Source organism: Cricetulus griseus, chromosome 4 (assembly GCF_003668045.3).
Source record: "Cricetulus griseus strain 17A/GY chromosome 4, alternate assembly CriGri-PICRH-1.0, whole genome shotgun sequence".
Lineage (NCBI taxonomy): Eukaryota > Metazoa > Chordata > Mammalia > Rodentia > Cricetidae > Cricetulus > Cricetulus griseus.
In genome coordinates, this window is record NC_048597.1 from 114,153,150 (window position 1) to 114,172,930 (window position 19,781).

The following is a 19,781-nucleotide window of genomic DNA, read 5'->3' on the forward strand; positions in this document are numbered from 1 at the left end:
TGCACTCTTCTGGGGGCCACTTAAAGGGCTCTAAGGTTCAGACCCATCAGTCGCTCCAGCTGTCGGGTGACATTCTCAAGATCAATCAAGTCCTCAAGCTCTTCTCACACATCAACAGGATCCTTACCCCCAGAACAGCCACTGAGAGCCCACATGTGGAACCCCACATAGTCCCTAAATTCTCCTCCCACAGTTCTTGGCTCTATCCCTGGGGCCACACCTGAAGCAGTCCTCGGGGGCTGGACAGATGGTTCAGAGGCCAACAGCACTGGCTGTTCTTCCAAAGGTCCTGAGTTCAATTCCCAGCAACCACATGGTAGCTCACAACCATCTGTAGTGAGTTCTGGCACCCCCTTCTGGACTACAGGCACATATGCAGACAGAACACTACACACACCTGCGTTTGCACACTGCATTTTCTTATGGACCTTAGTCCCAAGCCACCCTCTCATCTTTTATACTCCAAAGATGCCAATGTGGAGGTCCCTTTTATTCTACAAACTTTGGTGAAGAGAGTCAACTCAACACCCACATTCTAGATGATTCTATCTCTAGTAACAAGAACAAAGATCACACTAGCTATGTAAACTTCAATAGCGCTGCATTCTTGTTATTTTGAGACAAAATCTCTGTATACCGGGTATGGTGGCACACACTTTTAATCCCAGCATTGCAGAGGCAGAGGCAGGCAGTCTCTGTGAGTTAGAGGCCAGCGTTTTCTAAACTTGTCTCAAAAAAAAAAAAAAAAAAAAAAAAGAATCTCACCCTGTAGCTTGGAGTGGCCTGGAACTCACCATCCCAGGCTAGATTCAAACTCGAAGTGATCCCCCTGCCTCTGCCACCCAAGTGCTCGGGTTATGGGAATGAACCAGCATATCTGCCTTCTACAGTGCTTTTGACAGACCACTCTTGTTTGTAGGCGTTTCTGTGCCTCTTGGCCAATTTCCTGTGCTTAGACTCGACCCTGGTTGACCCCAGATATGCCACTGCTGCATTATTTCAAAGGTAGGGTGTCATCATGTATTCAGTTTGGACTTAAACTTTACGTGTCTCCTAGGCCGGCCTTGAATGTGGTTTTGTGGGTTTTGTTTGTTGAGGCAATGCAGCCTAGCCAGCCTCAGACTATATGTGGAGGATGACCTTTTACTCCTGATCTTTCAGCCTTCAACTCCTAGGTGCTAGATTATAGGTGTGACCCAACAAGCCTGGTTTAGGAGGTGCTGGGGATCGAACCCAGAGCTTCCTGCATATTACACAAGCGCTCTTCCAACTGTGCTATGTTCCCAGCTTTGAACTTCCGATCTTCCTGCTTCAGCGTCCCCCGTTCTCAGTGGAGTCACCGTTATGCCCCTTCTCCCCGAGGTTCTGCTCGCCAGTCTTCTTGCCCCACATCCAGCAGCCAAACTGGCCACTTAATGTCTCCCTGGGGAGGGGGGCGGATGCCTGTATTACTAATAGAGCCCCTCCTCCGCCACCCATCGAAGGGAGTGGAGTGGAGGCTGCGGCTTGGCAGGAGAAGGTGCGCTACCATCTCGATGAGCTGACCCGCAATCCTGGAAAAGAAGGTGCAGCCAGGCGAGGCTACAAGTGACAGTGGAGTAGGCAGGGTCACTTCTGGCCAGGCTGGGAAGTAAGGCTGAGATAGGGCTCTTTGGAAACCAGACAGCTCGGAGGAGGAGGAGGAGGCTTCGATTAGCCTTGCAGGTCAGTTGAGCTTTGGATGGGCAGCGCAAAAAAGGGCCGCTCCAGGGGAGGATGAGCTAGTGCAGTTGTGGAGGCCGGCTGAGAGGGTAGAGAGGAGGCGAGCATCGTCACCGTCATCCATCAGCACATTTATTGACAGCCCCTAGGAGGCGGGGCTGGGGACAGAACATACAAAGACAAGGACCTGCCCTCAAAAAGGTTCCATTCTAAGGAGACAGGGACAGAAAAAATACAGAATGGTCTTCCCTGGGGATGGCCGGCCCTCACCTGAGCAGGTAAGAAGCCTCTGTCCTGCCTTGCCCCAGGGCCAGCTGCAAGGCCCTAGGGAGTGTCCCAGGGCCCGCAGCTGAGGCATGACCACCTGGCTCCTAGGCGGAGGGCCCCCAAACTGCGGAAAGGGTTAGCTCAGGATATGAGGAGAACAATCCAGTAAGCCTTGGCCAATAAGTTCGAGCCCAGTCATGTGGCAGGGTGCGACAGGCCTCTCCCAAGCAAGCCCCCCCCGGGGGGGCAGCAGGCCCCCATATAGTTCTTTTCATTTGGAGACCTGGCTTGGCACCCTGGAGGACCGGGGAGACAATAAAATAAAATAAAATAAAAAGGCAGAGTTTCCTTGGTGACCGAGGTCCAGCACCCTGCCCACCCCACCCCCAGCCCTCTGCGGGCCTCTTCGGGAAGCCCCTCTTCCCCAGCTCAGCCTCCAGGGCCCTGGGCCTGCCTGAGGCTAGGGGGAGGGGCCTGCCCCTCCCCCCACCCAGACAGTGGGGGGGGAGGAGGAGCCACGAATCAAGTTTGTCTGGACCCCCGCTGGGAGGCCGAGCCCTGACTCCTACCGATGAGGGGGTTCAGGCTGAGAGGGTCGAGGGCTCAGCAGAGGGGCTGGGCCAAAGGGGCACCCGGGAGAGCCCTTCAGTGGGGGCACTGGGCGGGAGTCCAAGGGGGGCAGGCTCCGGGGTACGGCTGGAGGTGGCCCCCGGGCGGCCCCGGTGGGCAGCACGGCAGCAGCAGGGAAGGGTTTGGGGGGATCCATGGCGGTGGCGGCAGCAGCAGCAGCAGCAGCAGCAGCAGTAGTGGGGGCCGGCTGGGCAGAGCGTTCCCGACGCCTCAGCACTTCCTGCAGTTTCTCCGCCTGCGTCCGCCTCAGGTGGGCCAGGGCGCGGCCCCTCTGGAAGGCTGGCAAGAAGGCCTCCAGGCTCTGTTCCCCCAGCAGCAGCTGCTCCATTTGGACCTGGGCAGGGTCCAGGAGGGAAAAGGAAAGTTGGGCGGAGGCAATCCGATCCAATCAGAGACTGACGCCTTCTTCCCCGACGGTGACAAGCCAGCAGAGGCCCTGAGCTTCCAACCTGGCCCAGCCTCTGGCTGACCCAGACAGGACAGATGGCCACCCTCTTTCCACAGTAAAGGGCTGTCCCATGCCCTTCAACTCAGGGTCTGCTCCCAACCCAGCCCAGAGACCCTGCCCTCCAGTTGTAGATATCCCTAGGACATCAAACTCTGCCTTTCCGGGAAGTTCTGTAGGCAATCATGGCGGGCTTCTCAGAGACAGCTGGCTCTCAAGTGTTTGATGCAATGACAACCCCAATGGGACAAGATGGGCCTCCCTCCCTGTTCACCTGGACCCAGCCGCCTCTACCCCTCACCTCAGCCTCCTGCTCAGCCTCTTCCAGTTCAGCCTGCAGCCAGCCCAGCGCACATTGGGGGCTCCAGCGATGCATGCTCTCCTCTGAGGACCACAGGGGGACAGACCAGACAGGGACTCTGACTCCTATTGACCGCAGGTGACTACAGTTCCCACCTCAGTGACCTCCAAATCCTCAACTGGCTTTTTTGTTTTGTTTGAGACAGGGTCTCTTACAGCCTCTAACCTTGAACTCTGGGCTGTGTAGCCTGGGCTAGCCTTGAACCCCTGCTCCTCCAGTCTCTAGACCATAAAGTGCTGCGATTATAGGCATGCACAAACAAGTTTACTTATTTTTTTGTCTGTTTTTATACTGAGATTTCTTTTTAAAAAGATTTTATTTTTAATTATGAGTATATGTCTATGTGTGAGTAAGTACTCTTAACTGAGTTCAGGTCCTTGAAGAGGCCAAATGTTGTCAGACCCCCACCCCCACTCCCAGGATCTGGAGTATTTGAGCTGTCCAACTTGGGTGCTGGGAACCAAATTCCAGTCCTTTCCAACTGCTGAGCCATCTCTCCAGCTATCACCATCATCATTTGAGAAAGGTCTCATGGGTACCCAGGCTGGCCTGCCAAACATGGTACTGGCCATCTTCCTGAGTGCTGGAGTTGCAAGCATGCACCACCATGGCAGGCTCAGTTGTTCAATAACATGGTCACTACTGAGTGTTTATGGACAAATATCCTCCTCACTATCACATCGAGGCTACCACCACCCAACCCAGTAATTAGGTAAGACATGAGGCAGCCCTTTACCCTGGAATAAAAATAAATAAATAAAGCTGAGACTGACCACAGGGGCAGTCTAGGTTTCAAGTTTACATTCTTTTTTTCCTTTTCTTCTTTTTTTTTTTTTTTTTAAAAAAAATTAATTTAGGGGTTGGAGACACGGCTCAGAGGTTAAGAGCACTGGCTGCTCTTCCAGAGGTCCTGACTTCAATTCCCAGCAACCACATGGTGGCTCACAACCATCTGTTATGAGATCTGGTGCCCTCTTCTGGTGTGCAGATATACATGGAAGCAGAATGTTGTATACATAATAAATAAAGAAAATCTTTTAAAAAATTTAATTTAATGTGCATGTTTGTTTTGCTTGCCTGCCTGTATGTATGTATGTATATCATGTGAATGCCAGGTGCCCATGGAGATCAGAAGGTACCATTGATTCCCTGGAACTGGAACTACAGGTAGTTGTGAGCTGCCATGTGGTAGGAATTGAATCTAGGTCTTCTGGAAGAGCAGACAGTGCACTCATGTAAACACTGAGCCATATCCCAGCCCCCTTTCTCCTTTTCTGTTTGTTTTGATGGTGGGTTTTTCAAAACAATTTACATTTTTATTTTATGTTCTTGTGTGTGTTATGTGTGGGCACACTCATGCCCCTGCATAGTTATGGAGGTCAGAGGACAATTTATGGGAACTGGCTTTCCTCTTCTACCATGTAAGTCCCAAGGATCAAACTCAAGTGTCTGTACTCAACGAACCATGTCATCAGCCTTGATTTTTTTTTTTTTTTTTTTTTGAGGGAGGGTAGCCCAGGGTGGCCTCAAACTCACTCTGTAGCCAAGTTTGGCCTTGCACTACTGATCCTCCTGTGTTTGCTTCCCATGTGGTGGGACTATAGACAAATGCCCCCATGCCCAGGTTAGGCACCCTTCAACTACCCAGGGCTCCCATAAGGCCACTTCCTCCTCCTTCTTTTTCCTTTCTCTCTCTCTCTCTTTCTTTCTTTCTTTCTTTCTTTCTTTCTTTCTTTCTTTTATGTTTGTTTGTTTGTTTGTTTGTTTTTCAAGACAGAGTTTCACTGTGAAGCCCTGGCTGTCCTGGAACTTCCTCCGTAAACCAGGCTGGCCTCAAACTCAGAACTCAGAGATCCCCCTGCCTCTGCCTCTGCCTCCCAAGTGCTGGGGTTAAAGACATACATGTGCCACCACCTCCTGGCTCCATCAGGCCTCCTCAACACAGCTATTTGTTTTTGTTTTTGAGGCAGTATCTCCCCTCAAGAGACAGAACTCACTACAAAGCCCAGGACTGACTGTAGTTTTGTGTGATCCTGCCTCCCGAGTACTGGGGTTACACACATGGGGGACCCAGCCCAGCCTTCCAAGCCTGCTCCTCCACAGCTCACAACCTCACTTCCCAGGAGGCAAAAACAGCTGTGTCCCAGTCCCACCCTAAGCCTAGAACAAGTCAAGGCCAACCCCACCCCAGGCAGTCTCCTGGGCCTCCCCTCACCCAGTATCCACCCCAGGCAGTCTCCTGGGCCTCCCCTCACCCAGTATCCACCCCAGGCAGTCTCCTGGGCCTCCCCTCACCCAGTCTCTGCAGTTTGTCTGCGCAGTTCTCAGCCACCTCTCGAAGCTCTTGGTACTTGATGGCCAGGGCAGTCCGGCCCATCTCCAGGCGGGGCCGCAAGGCCAGGTTCTCTTTGGCCAGCGCGTAGTTAGAGGCCAAGCAGGCATCCCTCTCCAGCTGCAGACCCTGGAACTGCCAGTGAAGGAGAGCTAAGAGGCCTGGGCTCAAGCTGCCCAGGGTCACCGGGAGTCCACTGTAGCACAACACCCACCACAGGCCTAGCCAAAGGCACCTGGGAGTCCACAGCCTGCAGAGATGCCGGGACCAACAGGTGGAGGGACCTAGGTTGGCCTGTTCCAGGCTTTGCCTGGTGTCCTCTCTTTGGGCCCCGGTTTCTTCTACAATTAAAAACAAAAACAAAACAAAAACCACCTCTCTTACCGGGTTGTTGTGAGACCTAAGTGAACCGAACTATGAAGGCCTCTACAAATGTTAGTTAATTTTTAATTTTTCAATTAATATGTCTGCTTAGGTCCCCGAGGACTACCCCTCCCCTCTCTGTCCCATTTTCCATGCTTGGGCAGCTTGCCTCTCATTCCAGGCCTTTGTCTGGCTTCCTCCTCAGGTGTTTGTGTGAAAAACATTCCCACCCTCTGTTCTGACTCTTTGGGGAGTGATGTTTTCACCCTGTACCTGCCCAGCACCCCTCCCCATCAGTTAACCCTCTCATCTCTCATACCCCCTCGTCAGCCCTCTTGTGGAACCCCACACACCCCCGCGAATACAATACACACCCCCTTTGCTTCTGTGGTCCCCTGCACCTGCTAGCTGCTCACCTAGCAGAAGGCAGCACTGGGGCCCTGAAGAAGGCTTTTGAGCCTGTTTCTAGGAGGGCCAAGCCTAGCTCCCCGCCCCTGGAGAACACACTCCCCTCCATCTGTCCCCTGATCCGCGGCGCACATGCCCCTCCTCGTCTGGCTCCTTCTAACACACACTTTCTCTTTCTGCACACCCCCCTCCCAACAGACAACCAGCCCGGGCCTAGTCTCCCGTAAAATATACAACTTTCTCTTATGGTGGCCTACAGAATACAAGCCTCTGTATTCATAGACCTATCCCCAATGGCAGACACAAAGCCCCCTCCCCATCTAAAGCACGACCCCCCTTCCCAGCTATCCTCCCCACCCCAGGTGTCAAGCAGGCCTTCAGTTCTCCCCCAAGCAAGGCGCCTCCCCTTTCTGGCCTTAAAGAACGTGGGTGTACTGAGCCAGGGCCCCCAACAACATAGCTCACTCTCCACCTCCCGCCCCCCAGAACACACCTCCCCGGAGCATCCTCGGGAGGGCACGCCTCGCGGCCATCCCGGGGTGCACGGGTGCATCCCCAGGCGCCCCCTCCCGCACCACCCGTCCCAGGCCGGATTGGGGCGCCCCCCCATCCCCCGGGGGCGGCTCCGCGGGGCCCACTCGGACGTGCCAGGCTCCCATGATCCCGAGGCCTGGCAGCTCCAGGGGGGTGGCCTCCGCTGGCTGGGTCTCCGGATCCCCGCAGGCCGCGGCCCGTCCTTTCCACACCCCCCCCCAACACCCTCCTCTTGCCTGAGCCCCCCGCGTTACCTTCCTGCTGAGCCGCACGATCCGGTCCAGCTTGGGTTCATCTTGAAGCAGATCCCGGAGCTGCCCGGTGCTAAGGATCCCGAAGCGTCCCGGGCTGCCGGGCTCCGGCCCCGCCCGCGCCGCCCGGGCCCGGTACATACCGCCCGCCCGCGCCCCCAGCTCGGCTGCTGGCTCGGCCCGATCGGCCCCGCTCCGCCCCGGCTCCGCTCCGGGCTCCGGGCTCCGGCTCCAGCTCCAGCTCCGGCCGCGCGCTGCGCTGTCGCGGGTCCTCCGCCAGGGGGCGCCTCGATCGCTCTTAAAGGGGCCGCCGCCGCCGCTGGCAGCACTGGGGGTGGGGCAGGTAGGGGGCGGGTCTCACCCGGAGATCTCCCGCCTGTGTGCTATCGAGCCACCGCGAACCTGTCGCTCAAAGTGGCCTCTCTCCAGAAGCCCATCCTCCAGCCTCCCTCTTGAAACCTAAGTCTTCTCTTCTCTCACCCCTTCGTCCTGCCACGCTTCCCCGAGGATCCCCCAAACCCAGGCGCCTACAGTTTGCAAGGCTATTCCATATTTCCCCTTTGCATTCCTACAGCTTTCTTAGTTGGGCTGGGCGCCAAAGCCCCTGTCTGGCTGCTAACCTGGACACGTCATTCATTGTCGTCCGTCCTCCCCCCATCCCGCACCGTGCCTCAGTTTTTGTCCTCCGTAAAAGGAGGAGTTGGGCTCTGTAAGCGTGGAGAGAGTGAATATTAAGTACCTTGGTGCAGGGCAGGTGAATATGTAACTAACTTGAGTTACAGTTACTTTAGAGATACCGAGGCATCAGTGAGGGCTGGGGCCGCGGCTCGGCTGTAGTGTGTTTGCCTAGCCTGAGCAAGACCAACACCACGAAAACATAAATTCATAAAAGGTAACTTACAAAATGAAATAGATTTAAAAATCTCAGAGATGTGCTGGCACACGCCTTTAATCCCAGCACTCGGGAGGCAGAGGCAGGCGGATCTATGTGAGTTCCAGGCCAGCCTGGTCTCCAGAGCCAGTGCCAGAACAGGCGCCAAAGCTACACAGAGAAACCCTGTCTCTAAAAATAAAAACAAAACAAAAAACAAAATCTCAGAGATGACATCACCTCCCTAAAGTCACATTGCAGGTGATGATTGATAATCCTTGCTCCCTTTTGTGCAATATCTACAGAGCACAAAGGTTGAGTCACTACTTAGGGGGATATTGTTCTACCTTCAGAGAGTTCATAAGTCAAGGCCGAGCAAGTCTCAGCCCCGCATCTACTACAAGACAGAATAGCAGAAGCAAGCATGGTGGCACTTGCCTGTAATTCCAGCAGCGGGATAGTCCCAAGTTTGAGGCTACTCTGGGCTACATAACAAAGCTTTGCCCCAAAAATCAGGATGGCAGGAGCAAGAGCAATTGGTGGCTCAGTTGGTGAAGTGCCTGCCACACAGAAATGAAGTCCACTGTGTGCAATTCCTAGAAGTCAGGTAAAAAGCCAGACATGGGTTCGTGTTGGTTATGCTCACAGTATGTCAGAGGCAGGTGGATTCTGGGGACTTGATGGTCAGCCAGCCTAGCCTGATGAGTGAGGCCCAAGCCCTGTCTAAAAACAAACCAACAAACAAAAGTAGACACAGCAGCCAGAGTTGACTTCTGTTTTTCACGTACACCCATACATGCACATTCCCACAAAGCAAAATACATAGTGAATGTGTCACTGTGCCTGCATACATGGCTATGAGAGCACATGACTGGGACCAGCCAATCAGAAAGAGTTTTACTAGGAGGCACCTGGCTGAACTGGGTTTCATAGGCTGAAGAAGATCCTAAGCCAAGTCATAGGGACCAAGAGAGCTCAGTAAGGACTGTCCCCAATCCAGCTCTGTCCTCCTGCATCAGCCTCCCAAGGGCTAAGAAGACAGGTGTACACTACCACAACTGGCTCTTCCACCACTTACCCATAACTGAAATCCACTCATATGAAACCCGCCCCCACCCCAGCCCTCTGCACCTCCCCAGCCTGAATACTTATCCTTTTCCTGTGAACTCACAATTCTGCTTGACCATAGTCCCCAGTGTTATCAACAGCCCCATCTCCAAAAGCCCTGCTGACTTCCCCTATTCTGCCTTTCTAGTGCCAGCTATTTCTGGGAGCTTTTCAGAGGTCCCTTTCTGTCCAGCTCTTCCTTGGCTCCTCCTACTCTGGGAACCTTTGTCTTCCTTAGATCAGAAAGTGAGATAGCGGGAGGTTCCTGCCTCTGGGGTCTGTTTGTTCAAGCCCCGTGCCTCACATAAAAAGACAGCCTTCTTCCCTCCCCCTCCCTCCTGTCCCAGAGACTACAGCGATGGCTCAGCAGTTAAGAACATTTGCTGCTTTTGCAGAGGACCAGAGTTTGTGCTCACAGCTGCCTGTAATTCTAGTTCTAGGGGATCTAATGCCCTCCTTAGGCTTCCTCTGGCACCTGCATGCAAGTGGTACACACACACACACACACACACACACACACACACACACACACACACCAGATAAATTTTTGTTATTGTTTTGAGACAGAGTCGCACTGTATCCCTGGCTGTCCTGGAACTCGTATGTAGACCAGGTTGACCTCGAATACACAGAGATCTACCTGCCTCTGCTTCCTGTATGCTAGGATTAAAGGCATATGCCACCCTCTCTGGCAATGAATACGTTACAGTTATTTATTTATTTATTTGTTTGTTTATTTTAAAGACAACTGGTCCTTCTGTGTCCCTCTGCATACAGAGCTCTACTGTCCATCCTAAAGAGAAACCTGTCTGCCCCAGCCCAGCCTCTCAGGCTGCTCTTTGTGCTGGCCCTTTGCCCTGGCTTCCCTCCAGCCTCCAGGAAGAGCAACCTTTCCATTCAGAGGTCAACACAAGCAGATACAGCTTTGATCTGAGGCTTCGGCCAACTCTCACCTCTGCAGTGACTGGCTAGTGCCTTCCTCTGCTCCTGATGTCTTCTGTCCATTCATCTTGTTCATCTTAGTTTTTGCTTTAACTTACTCCCTTCTATCCCCACCCCACCACACCCCAGGACTTTTTTTTTATTTCTTTGAGGTAATATGGGTAGAAACAGAGGACTCACCCATAAAAAGTGCTCTACTATTGAACTGCACCCCCTCCCGCACTGGGGATCCTAGGCAAGTTGCTCTACACTGAGTTAGAGTTCAGTCTTTGTTTTTTGTTTATTTTCTACACAGGATTTCATCATATAGTCAAGGGTGGTCACCTTCCTCCTGCCTTCACCTCTGAGCTCTGGTATTAGAGGTGTGGCCCACTTGACGATTTTTTTGTTTTTGTTTTTTCGAGACAGGGTTTCTCTGTGTAGTTTTGGAGGTTATCCTGGAACTCGCTCTGTAGACCAGGCTGGCCTCAAACTCACAGAGATCCTCTTGCCTCTGCCTCCCGAGTGCTGGGATTAAAGGTGTATGCCACCACCACCTGGCTCCATTCTACGATTTTTATACTTGTTTGAGTATTTTTTTTTTCTTTTTGGTTTTTTCAAGACAGGGTTTCTCTGTTTAGCTTTGGAACCTGTCCTGGCACTCACTCTGGAGACCAGGCTGGCCTCGAACTCACGGAGATCTGCCTGCCTCTGCCTCCCTAGTGCTGGGATTAAAGGTGTGCACCAACACCTCCTTGCAACACGAAGACCTTTAAAGTCCTGTCTGTGGCTGACATTTTCCATGTCCATTTTCTCAGTTCACCCTTTCTGCTTGACTCAGCCCCCTCACTTCCTTCCTGCCATCGAGGGAAGGCTAAGGTCTTTCTTACTGCCAAGGCCAATTTTTCGCATTCCGTACCATTGGCCACCCGCCCTTTTTACAGGCAGCATAGCTGGAGACCAGGCATCTCATTAGCTATGGGGTTGGCAGAAATAAAAAACATCAGCTAACAACGGAATGAGGGGCACACGCCTGTAATCCCTGCCCTGCAGAGGCCAAGACAGGAAGAGCATTAGTTCCCACTCAGTTAGGTCTACATAGCCAGTGTTCTGTCTGCATGTTTACCTGCACCCTAGAAGAAGGCACCAGATCTCATTATAGACAGTTATGAGCTACCATGTGGTTACTGGGAATTGAACTCAGGACCTCTAGAAGAGCAGTCGGTGCTCTTAACCTCTGAGCCATTTCTCCAGTACTCATTGAGCCTTTCTTAGCCTTCTCTCCCAACCCTTACCTCCATACCCTTTCCTCTTCTGTTGCCACTAGTTAGTCTTTGTTTCTAGATTTTGTTTTTGTTTTTGTTTTTTCGAGACAGGGTTTCTCTGTGTAGCTTTGGAGCCTATCCTGGCACTCGCTCTGGAGACCAGGCTGGCCTCGAACTCACAGAGATCCACCTGCCTCTGCCTCCCGAGTGCTGGGATTAAAGGCATGCGCCACCAACGCCCGGCGTGTTTCTAGATTTTTATATAAACAGATTCATGTTGTATTCTATCTTTAAAGCCCTATCAATTATGCATAATAATGGGTTTCAGATGGGCGGTGGTGGCAATTGACTTTAATTCCAGCATTCGGGAGGCAGTGGCAGGTGGATCTCCAGTGCGAGGCCAGCCTGGTCTACAGAGCAAGTTCCAGGATAACACAGGGAGACCCTGTCTCAAAAAGCCTAAAAATTAATAATAACAATAATAATGAGTTTCATCATGGTATTTTTATGGGTACATGCAATGCACCCTTACTCTCCCCATCCCACTTCTTCTTCTTCCCAATAGTCCCCCATTTGTTTTTTCTTTCTATTTTGGCAACTCAATGAGTTTAATTGGGTTGCTTATAAGAAAATGGGTATATGTTACATTTTTCCTTGTGGCTTCTTTCTCTCTGAATTGCTTTGATTGTTATCCACAGCAGAACATTCATCAAGCAACTTCCTTTTATTTATTTATTTATTGTGTATACAACTTTCTGCTTCCATATATATCTGCACACCAGAAGAGGGCACCAAATCTCATAATGGATGGTTGTGAGCCACCATGTGGTTGCTGGGAATTGAACTCAGGACCTCTGGAAGAGCAGTTGGTGCTCTTAACCTCTGAGCCATCTCTCCAGCCCGAAACTTCCTTTTTAATATTTATTTTTTATTATTTTTAATTATGTGTAGACGTGTGTGTGTGTGTGTGTGTGTGTGTGTGTCCACAGGGGTGTACAGCACATCAATGCAGGTAAAGCCCCAAGTTTCATTATCATCATCATCATCGACGGGTCTCACTGTGTAGCCTTGGCTGGCCTTGAACTTATGGAAATCTGGCTGTTTCTACCTCTGAGTGCTAGGATTAAAAGCATGCTCCAAAAGCATGACCCAAGTTTCTTCCTTTTTACTGGCAGTATAGTATTTCTTTGTATGGATGGATCATTTTTTTTTTTATCCTTTTACCTGTTGATTGATATTTCTATGACTTCCAGGATGAAGTTTGAAAAAAAAAAAACTGCCATGCAAAGGATATTGAATTCTTTCTATTTTTAAAAGATTTTTCTAATTTGTATTGATGTGTAAGCGTGTGATTGTGTGAGTGTATACCATGTGTGTGCCAGTGCCTGCAGAGGCCAGAAGAGTGTGTTGAAGACCCTTGGAGCTGGAGTTAGAGGTTGTAGGCTGCCCAACGTGGGTGGTGAGAACTGAACTGTGGTCCTTTGCAAGACCAGGAAATACTTTCATTTTTTATTTTTTAGGGGTGGGTTTTAAGACAGGATTTCTCTGTGTAGTCCTGTCTGTCCTGGAACTCACTCTGTAAACCAGACTAGCCTCAAACTCAGATTCTCCAGCCTCTGTCTGCCACATGCTGGGATTACTGAGTGGCATGTGCCACCGCTGCCCTGCTTGAGCCTGACTTTTTATGTTGGTGCTGTGGATCCCACTGAGGTCCTTGGGTTCCTGCAGCAAACACCAAACCCACTGAGCCATCTTGCTAGACTTTTTTTCCCCAACCTCTCCTGCTGTTGCTTAGATTATCCCTGCATCTGAAACCTCCCCTGCTTCCTAACCTGTATCCTAACAGTTGTCGCTAAAGGATTGGGACATCTTCTCTAGCCTCTCAGGTGCTGCCTAGACTGTACCACAGTCATTTAAGATTTGCACATTCTATGAAAGAAGAGACCAGGTTCATGTCCTGGTCTCTTCAGTCCCAGCCCCTGGCACACGACCTGTTAGACTTCACAGGCAAAGATGCACCACCACTGGCCAAAGTCCAGCCCTGCCACCTCCCACCCACAGGAACCCAGATAAATCACCAAGCACCCTGTGCTCTGTGCTATTCCTTCTCTTCTTTCCTTTATCCCATTTATATAGGTTTTCATGTAGCCGAGGCTGGCCTTGAACTTACAGTCTCCTGCTCTCAGCCTCCTGAATGCTGGGATGACAGGCATACAACACCATACTTGGTTTGTGTGATGCCAGGGCCAGAATCCTCAACTTTGGGTGCTATAGGCAAGGCACTCTGCCATCTGAGCTGCATTTCCAAGCGCTTTCCTTACTAGGAAAATGGGGAGTAGTCACGGCCTCTGATTGCTGCTGGATGAAGTGAGTCTAACCCCATGAAGGTCTGAGAAGGTCTGAGAAGGTCTGTGTGTGTGTGGGGGGGCTAGTAAGCTCCTAGTGGGGAGAAAAGGGCAAAAAAGAGAAGCAGCCAGGTGTAGTGGGGTCACACAGCTGTGTAATCTGGAAGATTGTGGGTTTGAGAGAGTCTTGGGCTACAAACCAAAACTGTCTCTCAAACAAGAACAAAAATGGTCTTTAGAAGATGGTTTCTGCTGACCTCAAGGAGCCTTCCTCACACAAGAACACCCCACATCTTTCAATCTTTCACTGAGCAAGGGAGAATAATGGGTATGGCCAGCCCAGGTAAATCTGAGGGTTTTGGTGTGTGTGTGTGTGTGTGTGTGTGTGTGTGTGTGTGTGTGTGTGTTTAGAAGTATCTTGCTACATAGCTCTGGCTGGCTTGGAATGCATCATAACTTTCCTATGTCTGCCTTCTGAGTGCTGGAACTCCCAGGGTGTACCACTCTGCTTGGATAAAATGTGAGTTTTAGATAAATAATAATATTAGATAATGAGAAATAGGACCAGTAAGGTTGTTTAGCTAGTAGACGTGCTCGCTGCCAAGCCTGAGGACCTGTGTTCGATACGTGGTGGAAAGAGAGCCAGCTTTCACAAGTTGTACTCTAACTTCCACGTGTGTGCCTTGGCAGGCATGTACCCAAACATATAAACATACATGCACACACAATAAGTAAGTAAAATATAATTTTTTTCTTTATTTTTTTACTATTAGATTTATATATTTTATTTTATATGAGAGTGTTTTGTCTGCATGTTTGTAGGTATGCACCATGTGGGCACACTTTGTGTCCACAGAAGTCAGAAAAATGTGTCAGATTCCCTGGATTTGGAGTTACGGATGATGGTGAACCCGTGTGGGTGCTGAGAATCAAACTGTTGTCCTCCACAAGAACAACCAACTCGCTTAACTCCTGTGCGGTCTCTCCAGCCCCCTATAATAACTTTTTAAAAGAGAAGGTGTAGTGACTCACCCTGCAATAGCAGTGGGGGCAGCAGAACCAGGAGTTCAAGGTCAATCCTCAGCTACATTGAGAAAGTTGCAGGCCAGCCTGGGCTCGAGATCTTGTTTCAAGTAAGAGCACTTGCTGCTCTTACAGAAGATCCACCATTGGTTCTCAGCACCCAAAGGGAGGATGTTCCAGGAAGGGTCTGTCTGGGAAGAAAAAGGAGCTGGAGAACAAGGGGCCTCCTCAGCGGAGGTTCAAGGATGGAGCTGATTCCCTGGGGCAAAGATAGGGATCAGTGAGTATTTAGGAGCTGCAGACAAACAGAGCCTACAACCCTGAGTGAGGTTCAAATAGCGCCTGAGGCTGGGAGGGTTGCTGAGACTCTTCCCACGCTCTCCTTGACCCAGCACCTGAGGCTCCTCCCTTCTCGCACCCAGCCTACATGCAGTTTGGGACCCAGACATCAAGCCCCCGGGAGAGGGCGGTTAAAGGTGAGCGGGGCACGAGCAGGGTTGCAGAAGGTGATTGGCAGGCGCCCGAGCCCACGGCGAGCGCCACCGCTGCTCCACAGGCCACCACCCGGAGGAGCGGCTGCCATCCACGTGCTAAGGAGAGAAGGAGGCACCGGACCAAGGGGCAAAGGACACCTCGTAGAGAGAGGGCGGGGGAATCTGCAGCGCCCAGCCGTCCACACCCCAGTCTAAAAGCCGGGCCTCGTGCGCGCACAGCGCACGGAGCCCTCTGCCGCCGGCGCTGGGAAGGCGCGGGGTGAGGCCGCGGCAGCCTGAGCATCTGCAGCCCCGGGGAGACCCGAGGCCCAGGACCCGAGCCCAGTCCGACGTCATCTGCAGATCGTGTGGAGCTCAGGTGAGCAGGGAAGGTCTTCAGGTATCAGAGGGACATAGATGCCTTGCGCAGGAGGACTCAGGGCCCCGCCACACCTCAGTTGCCACAGTGTGCAATGGTGAGGGGGCATTCCTAAATCACAACTGGAGTGGGGGGCTCCCACTCTCCGTGCCCCCAACTTGCTCATGCACAGAGCCAGCGGGGAAAGATGAAGGCTCAGATGCCAGACAGGACTGGGCATCAGGAATCCTATCTTGCTTGACCTTTTAGGATCATCCAGACTCCCTGGGTCGCCTCCTGGGTCCCCCATGCTGGACTAGTATAGGATGGTGACCTGGTGAAGGGGGGCCTGGCTGGATCCAGGGAGGCAGGAGGGAGGGGGCAGATGCCAGGGTGGGGCCTGTGGATTTCCGGTCACCCAGCTTGGCAGCAGGCAGGGGCTAGGAAACCGGTTGAAGGCCTGCCCACTTAGTCAAGCCTGAAAAGGCCAGAGCGTCTTGTTGGCTCTCAGCCACTCTATCCCCAAGCCTGTGGCTCTTTAGGCCACCATGGTGGGAGAGGGGACTGTGTGGCTAGGTATGGGCTGTGTTTCCGTCTTTAGATTCCTGTCTTTGTCAGGCTTTTGTGACCTTGGCCCTTTTCTGGGCCTGGTTCTTCCTCTGTGACACTGGAAGCTTCCTCCAGGGCCACCTGTATGGAGACAGGGACAGAATAAAATGGGACACTGAGACACCTTGGGAGGAAAGGGCAGGCCATCCAATCAAGGTCCCTTTGTGTCTTCACAAGGTGTTTTTTCAGGTGTAGTCCAGTCTGCTACCTTACCCAAGTGCTTGGTAATTCTCAGCCACTGGCCTGTCTCTACTCCTGCTATGGCCCCCATATCCAAAGGAAAGTTCAAATGGGTCTACAGCAGGGTAGATGGTGCTTGCCTGTAATCCCAGCACATAAGAGGATGAAGCAGGAGGGTTGATGAGTTTGAGGCTAGCCTAAGCTACAGTGTGAGATCCTGTCTCACAACAGAGGACTGGGACTATAGCTCCACTGATAGAGCACTCCCTTAACATGTCCAAAGCCCTGGATTCCATACCCGACACTGCATAAACCAGGTGTGGCCGTGCATGTCTGTAACTCTAGCACTGGGAGTAGGGGTGGAGGCCAGAATTCAAGAGCTTCCTAGGCTGCATAGCAAATTTGAGGCCAGCCTGAGATATGAGACCTCGTCTCAAGGCAAAACAACAAACAGCAAAAATAGGCTGTGCTTGGTGGCACAGGTCTTTAATTGTAGCACTGTGGAGGCACAAGCAGGCAGATTTCTATGAGTTCATGGCCACTGGTCTGGTTGCCATAGTGAGTTCCAGGCCAGCCAGGGTTACATAGTGAAACCCTGTCTCAAAAGAACAACACACACATAAACACACCACCACCTCCACCACCACCAACAACCAAAAACAAAAGCTGAAGTCTGTCTTTGGCCAGAGAAAGAAGGAATGGAAGCCAGGCAGTGGTGATGCACACCTTTAATCCCAGCACTTGAGAGTCAGATACAATCGGATCTTTGTGAGTTCAAGACCAACCTGGTCTACAAAGTGAGTTCTAGGACAGCCAAGGCTACACAGAGAAACCTCTTTTTTTTTTTTTTTTTTTTTTTTGTTTTTTTCAAGACAGGGTTTCTCTGTGGCCTTGGAGGCTGTCCTGGAACTAGCTCTTGTAAACCAGGCTGGTCTCAAACTCACAGAGATCCGCCTGCCTCTGCCTCCTCAGTACTGGGATTAAAGGCATGCACCACCACCGCTCAGCAAGAAACCTTTTATGTTGACTGCAAACTAGGTGCCATGTGGGGCTTTTCTTGGCCCGGTTCCTCCTTCATGACCACCTGAGACAGAAAGGATATTACCTATACTTTGTAGTTCAGGAGGCAGAGGCCGAGAGAGGTCAAGGCAGTGGCTGAAGGTCACACAGCCTAGAAGTGTGCAGAGCTGGGATGTGAACCCAGGCAGCCTGATCATAATGCTGCTTTCTGCTCCCCCTGCTGCCTCTGACTCTTCCACTATCTTCCTCTGGCTTCACTCCACCCAGCTCTACCTGTAGAAACACTGTAGGCAAGGAAGTGTCTACTCTGTCTTGGCAGGTTGTGTGGGCCATAACCCTGTCCTAGATTAGATCCCGTGTCCATCTGTCATGCACCTGCCTGGTCCACCCACCTCACCTCTCTCCCTATCCACTTGTCCTAAGATGGAGACTCCAACAAGGTGGCCCACGCCTGCCTCTCCTCTTTGAAGCTGATGGTACTGACATAGGAGAAAAGAGTTGTGCCATCCCCCCCGCCCCCCACCCCCGCTAGCCCAGGATACAGGTTCAATTTGTCAGTCCCAGAGCCTCTGCCTACTGGATGGCTCTAAGGGTCACCTCAACTTTTGTTTCACAATCAGCCTTGCTAGGTATGTGACCTGAAGTGGTTTGTCCCTAAGTCCCATTTTCCATCTTGGCCCAGTGGCCTGATGCCCTGACAGAGCTGTTCTGAACTCTTCATGCCAGAGGGGACAAGGCTGACATTCCAGGCAGCTTCGGAGACCCTTTCCATCCCTAAGTCCCTTTGAGAAAGCTGTCAGACTGTCTTCTAGATCCTTATTTCCAGGTTCAATCATGTCTTATCATCATTATTATTTTATGTTTTAATTTATTGGTGTGACGTGTGTATGCGCATGGCACATGTGTGTGACAGTCAGAGGACAACTCTTTGGAGTTTCTCTCTCCACATCGTGGCCCCCCACCCTGGGATTGAAATCAGGTCATCAGGCTTGGCAGTTGGTGTCTTTACCAGCTGAGATACCTCCCTGGCCCTATTTTACATTTTGTAACAATGTTACTAGGTAAATGGCAACATGGTAGCCACCGAGGAGGCCTGACCCACCTCCAAAGCCATTGAGTGGCTCCTAAGTGCTTTCTTCTCCAAGGGGAAAGTGCTTGGTCTGTGCCCTACACCCCATAGCGAACCCCGAACCATAAAAACACATTATCTAACTTCACGGCTATGTCTGACTCTGCTCTTCCCCAGGTAGGTGGTGACTTGGGAGGGGGCAACTTGGACGCTCACCCCATCTCAGGGTCCCCCTTTCTTCTAAACAATGTGCACAGAATCCACCCAGGCACATGGGGAAGCTAGAGACATTGTCTTCTAATAATGCCCAAAGGAAGAGGCTGCATTTTGGAGCATATCTGTTGAGTGGCCTCAACCTGTCCACCTGGAAAATGGACAGATTGTAACCATGATGTCTGTGCTGTGCCTTCTGGATCCCAGTCCCTCTCTCTTTCTCCCTCTTTCTGTCTCTGCATTTTCTGCCTTTCGCTCCCTGTCTCTTGTTTCTTCATTTATATGGTTTTCTTGTTTCTGCCTGTGTCCATCTCTCTCTGCTTCTCTAGCTTTATCCTTGTCTGTGTCTCTTTACTTCTCTCTGTGTGTGTTTCATTGTATGTCTCTCTTTAATCTGTCTCTTTCTTTGTATGTATCTCTCTCCATCTCTCTGCCTGTCCCTCTATTTTTTAAATCTCTCTCTCTCTCTCTCTCTCTCTCTCTCTCCTCTTTGTCTTTCCCTGTCTTTACCTTTGTCTCTTTGTCCTCTCCTCTCTGTCTCTCTTGGTCTTTCTGTCCTTCCCTCTTTTTTTTCTCATTTATCTCTCTTGCCTCTCTGTCTTTCTCTTTGTTTTTCCTCTGTCTTGCAATGATGCAAGGTCCCAGGGTGGGGAGACTCTGCCTTTCCCTTGGGGAGACTTCTGGGAGGAACCCAAGGCTGGTCAGTCTCCCTTGCCTACTTTTAAGGCTTGTTGGCTAACTTGACAAACTTCCTGCACAGCAGTGGGAGATCATCACAGCTCCTCAAACAGAGCCAGGACATGGATGTTCCAGCTCTGCTCTGGTACAGCGAATCTTCCCAGCCTGCCTGCTTCACACTGGCCACCCCCTCTGTAAATAGCAGGTACCCACTGTTGGGTTCAGCCTTGCCTAGACTCACCTAGCACACAATATTGGTGAGAGGAAGCCTAAGAAATGGATCACCTTTCCGTTCCCAGATAAACATTACTGTCAGATGTGACAGGCCTGAAACTGGGGAAATAGCACTCTTTGTTG

General features: G+C 51.4%; 1 protein-coding gene across 1 annotated transcript; it reads right to left on the minus strand.

Annotated features, from left to right (window-relative positions):
- Positions 1-1,811: 1,811 nt before the first annotated feature.
- Vps37d (VPS37D subunit of ESCRT-I) lies at positions 1,812-7,499 on the minus strand. Its single transcript, XM_027416164.2, has 4 exons — positions 7,296-7,499; positions 5,700-5,871; positions 3,345-3,427; positions 1,812-2,932 (listed from the first exon to the last, which is right to left on the minus strand). Exons 1-4 carry the CDS (start codon positions 7,431-7,433, stop codon positions 2,534-2,536), a joined length of 792 nt encoding a protein of 263 aa, XP_027271965.1. The 5' UTR covers positions 7,434-7,499; the 3' UTR covers positions 1,812-2,533.
- Between the last annotated feature and the right edge of the window lie 12,282 nt (positions 7,500-19,781).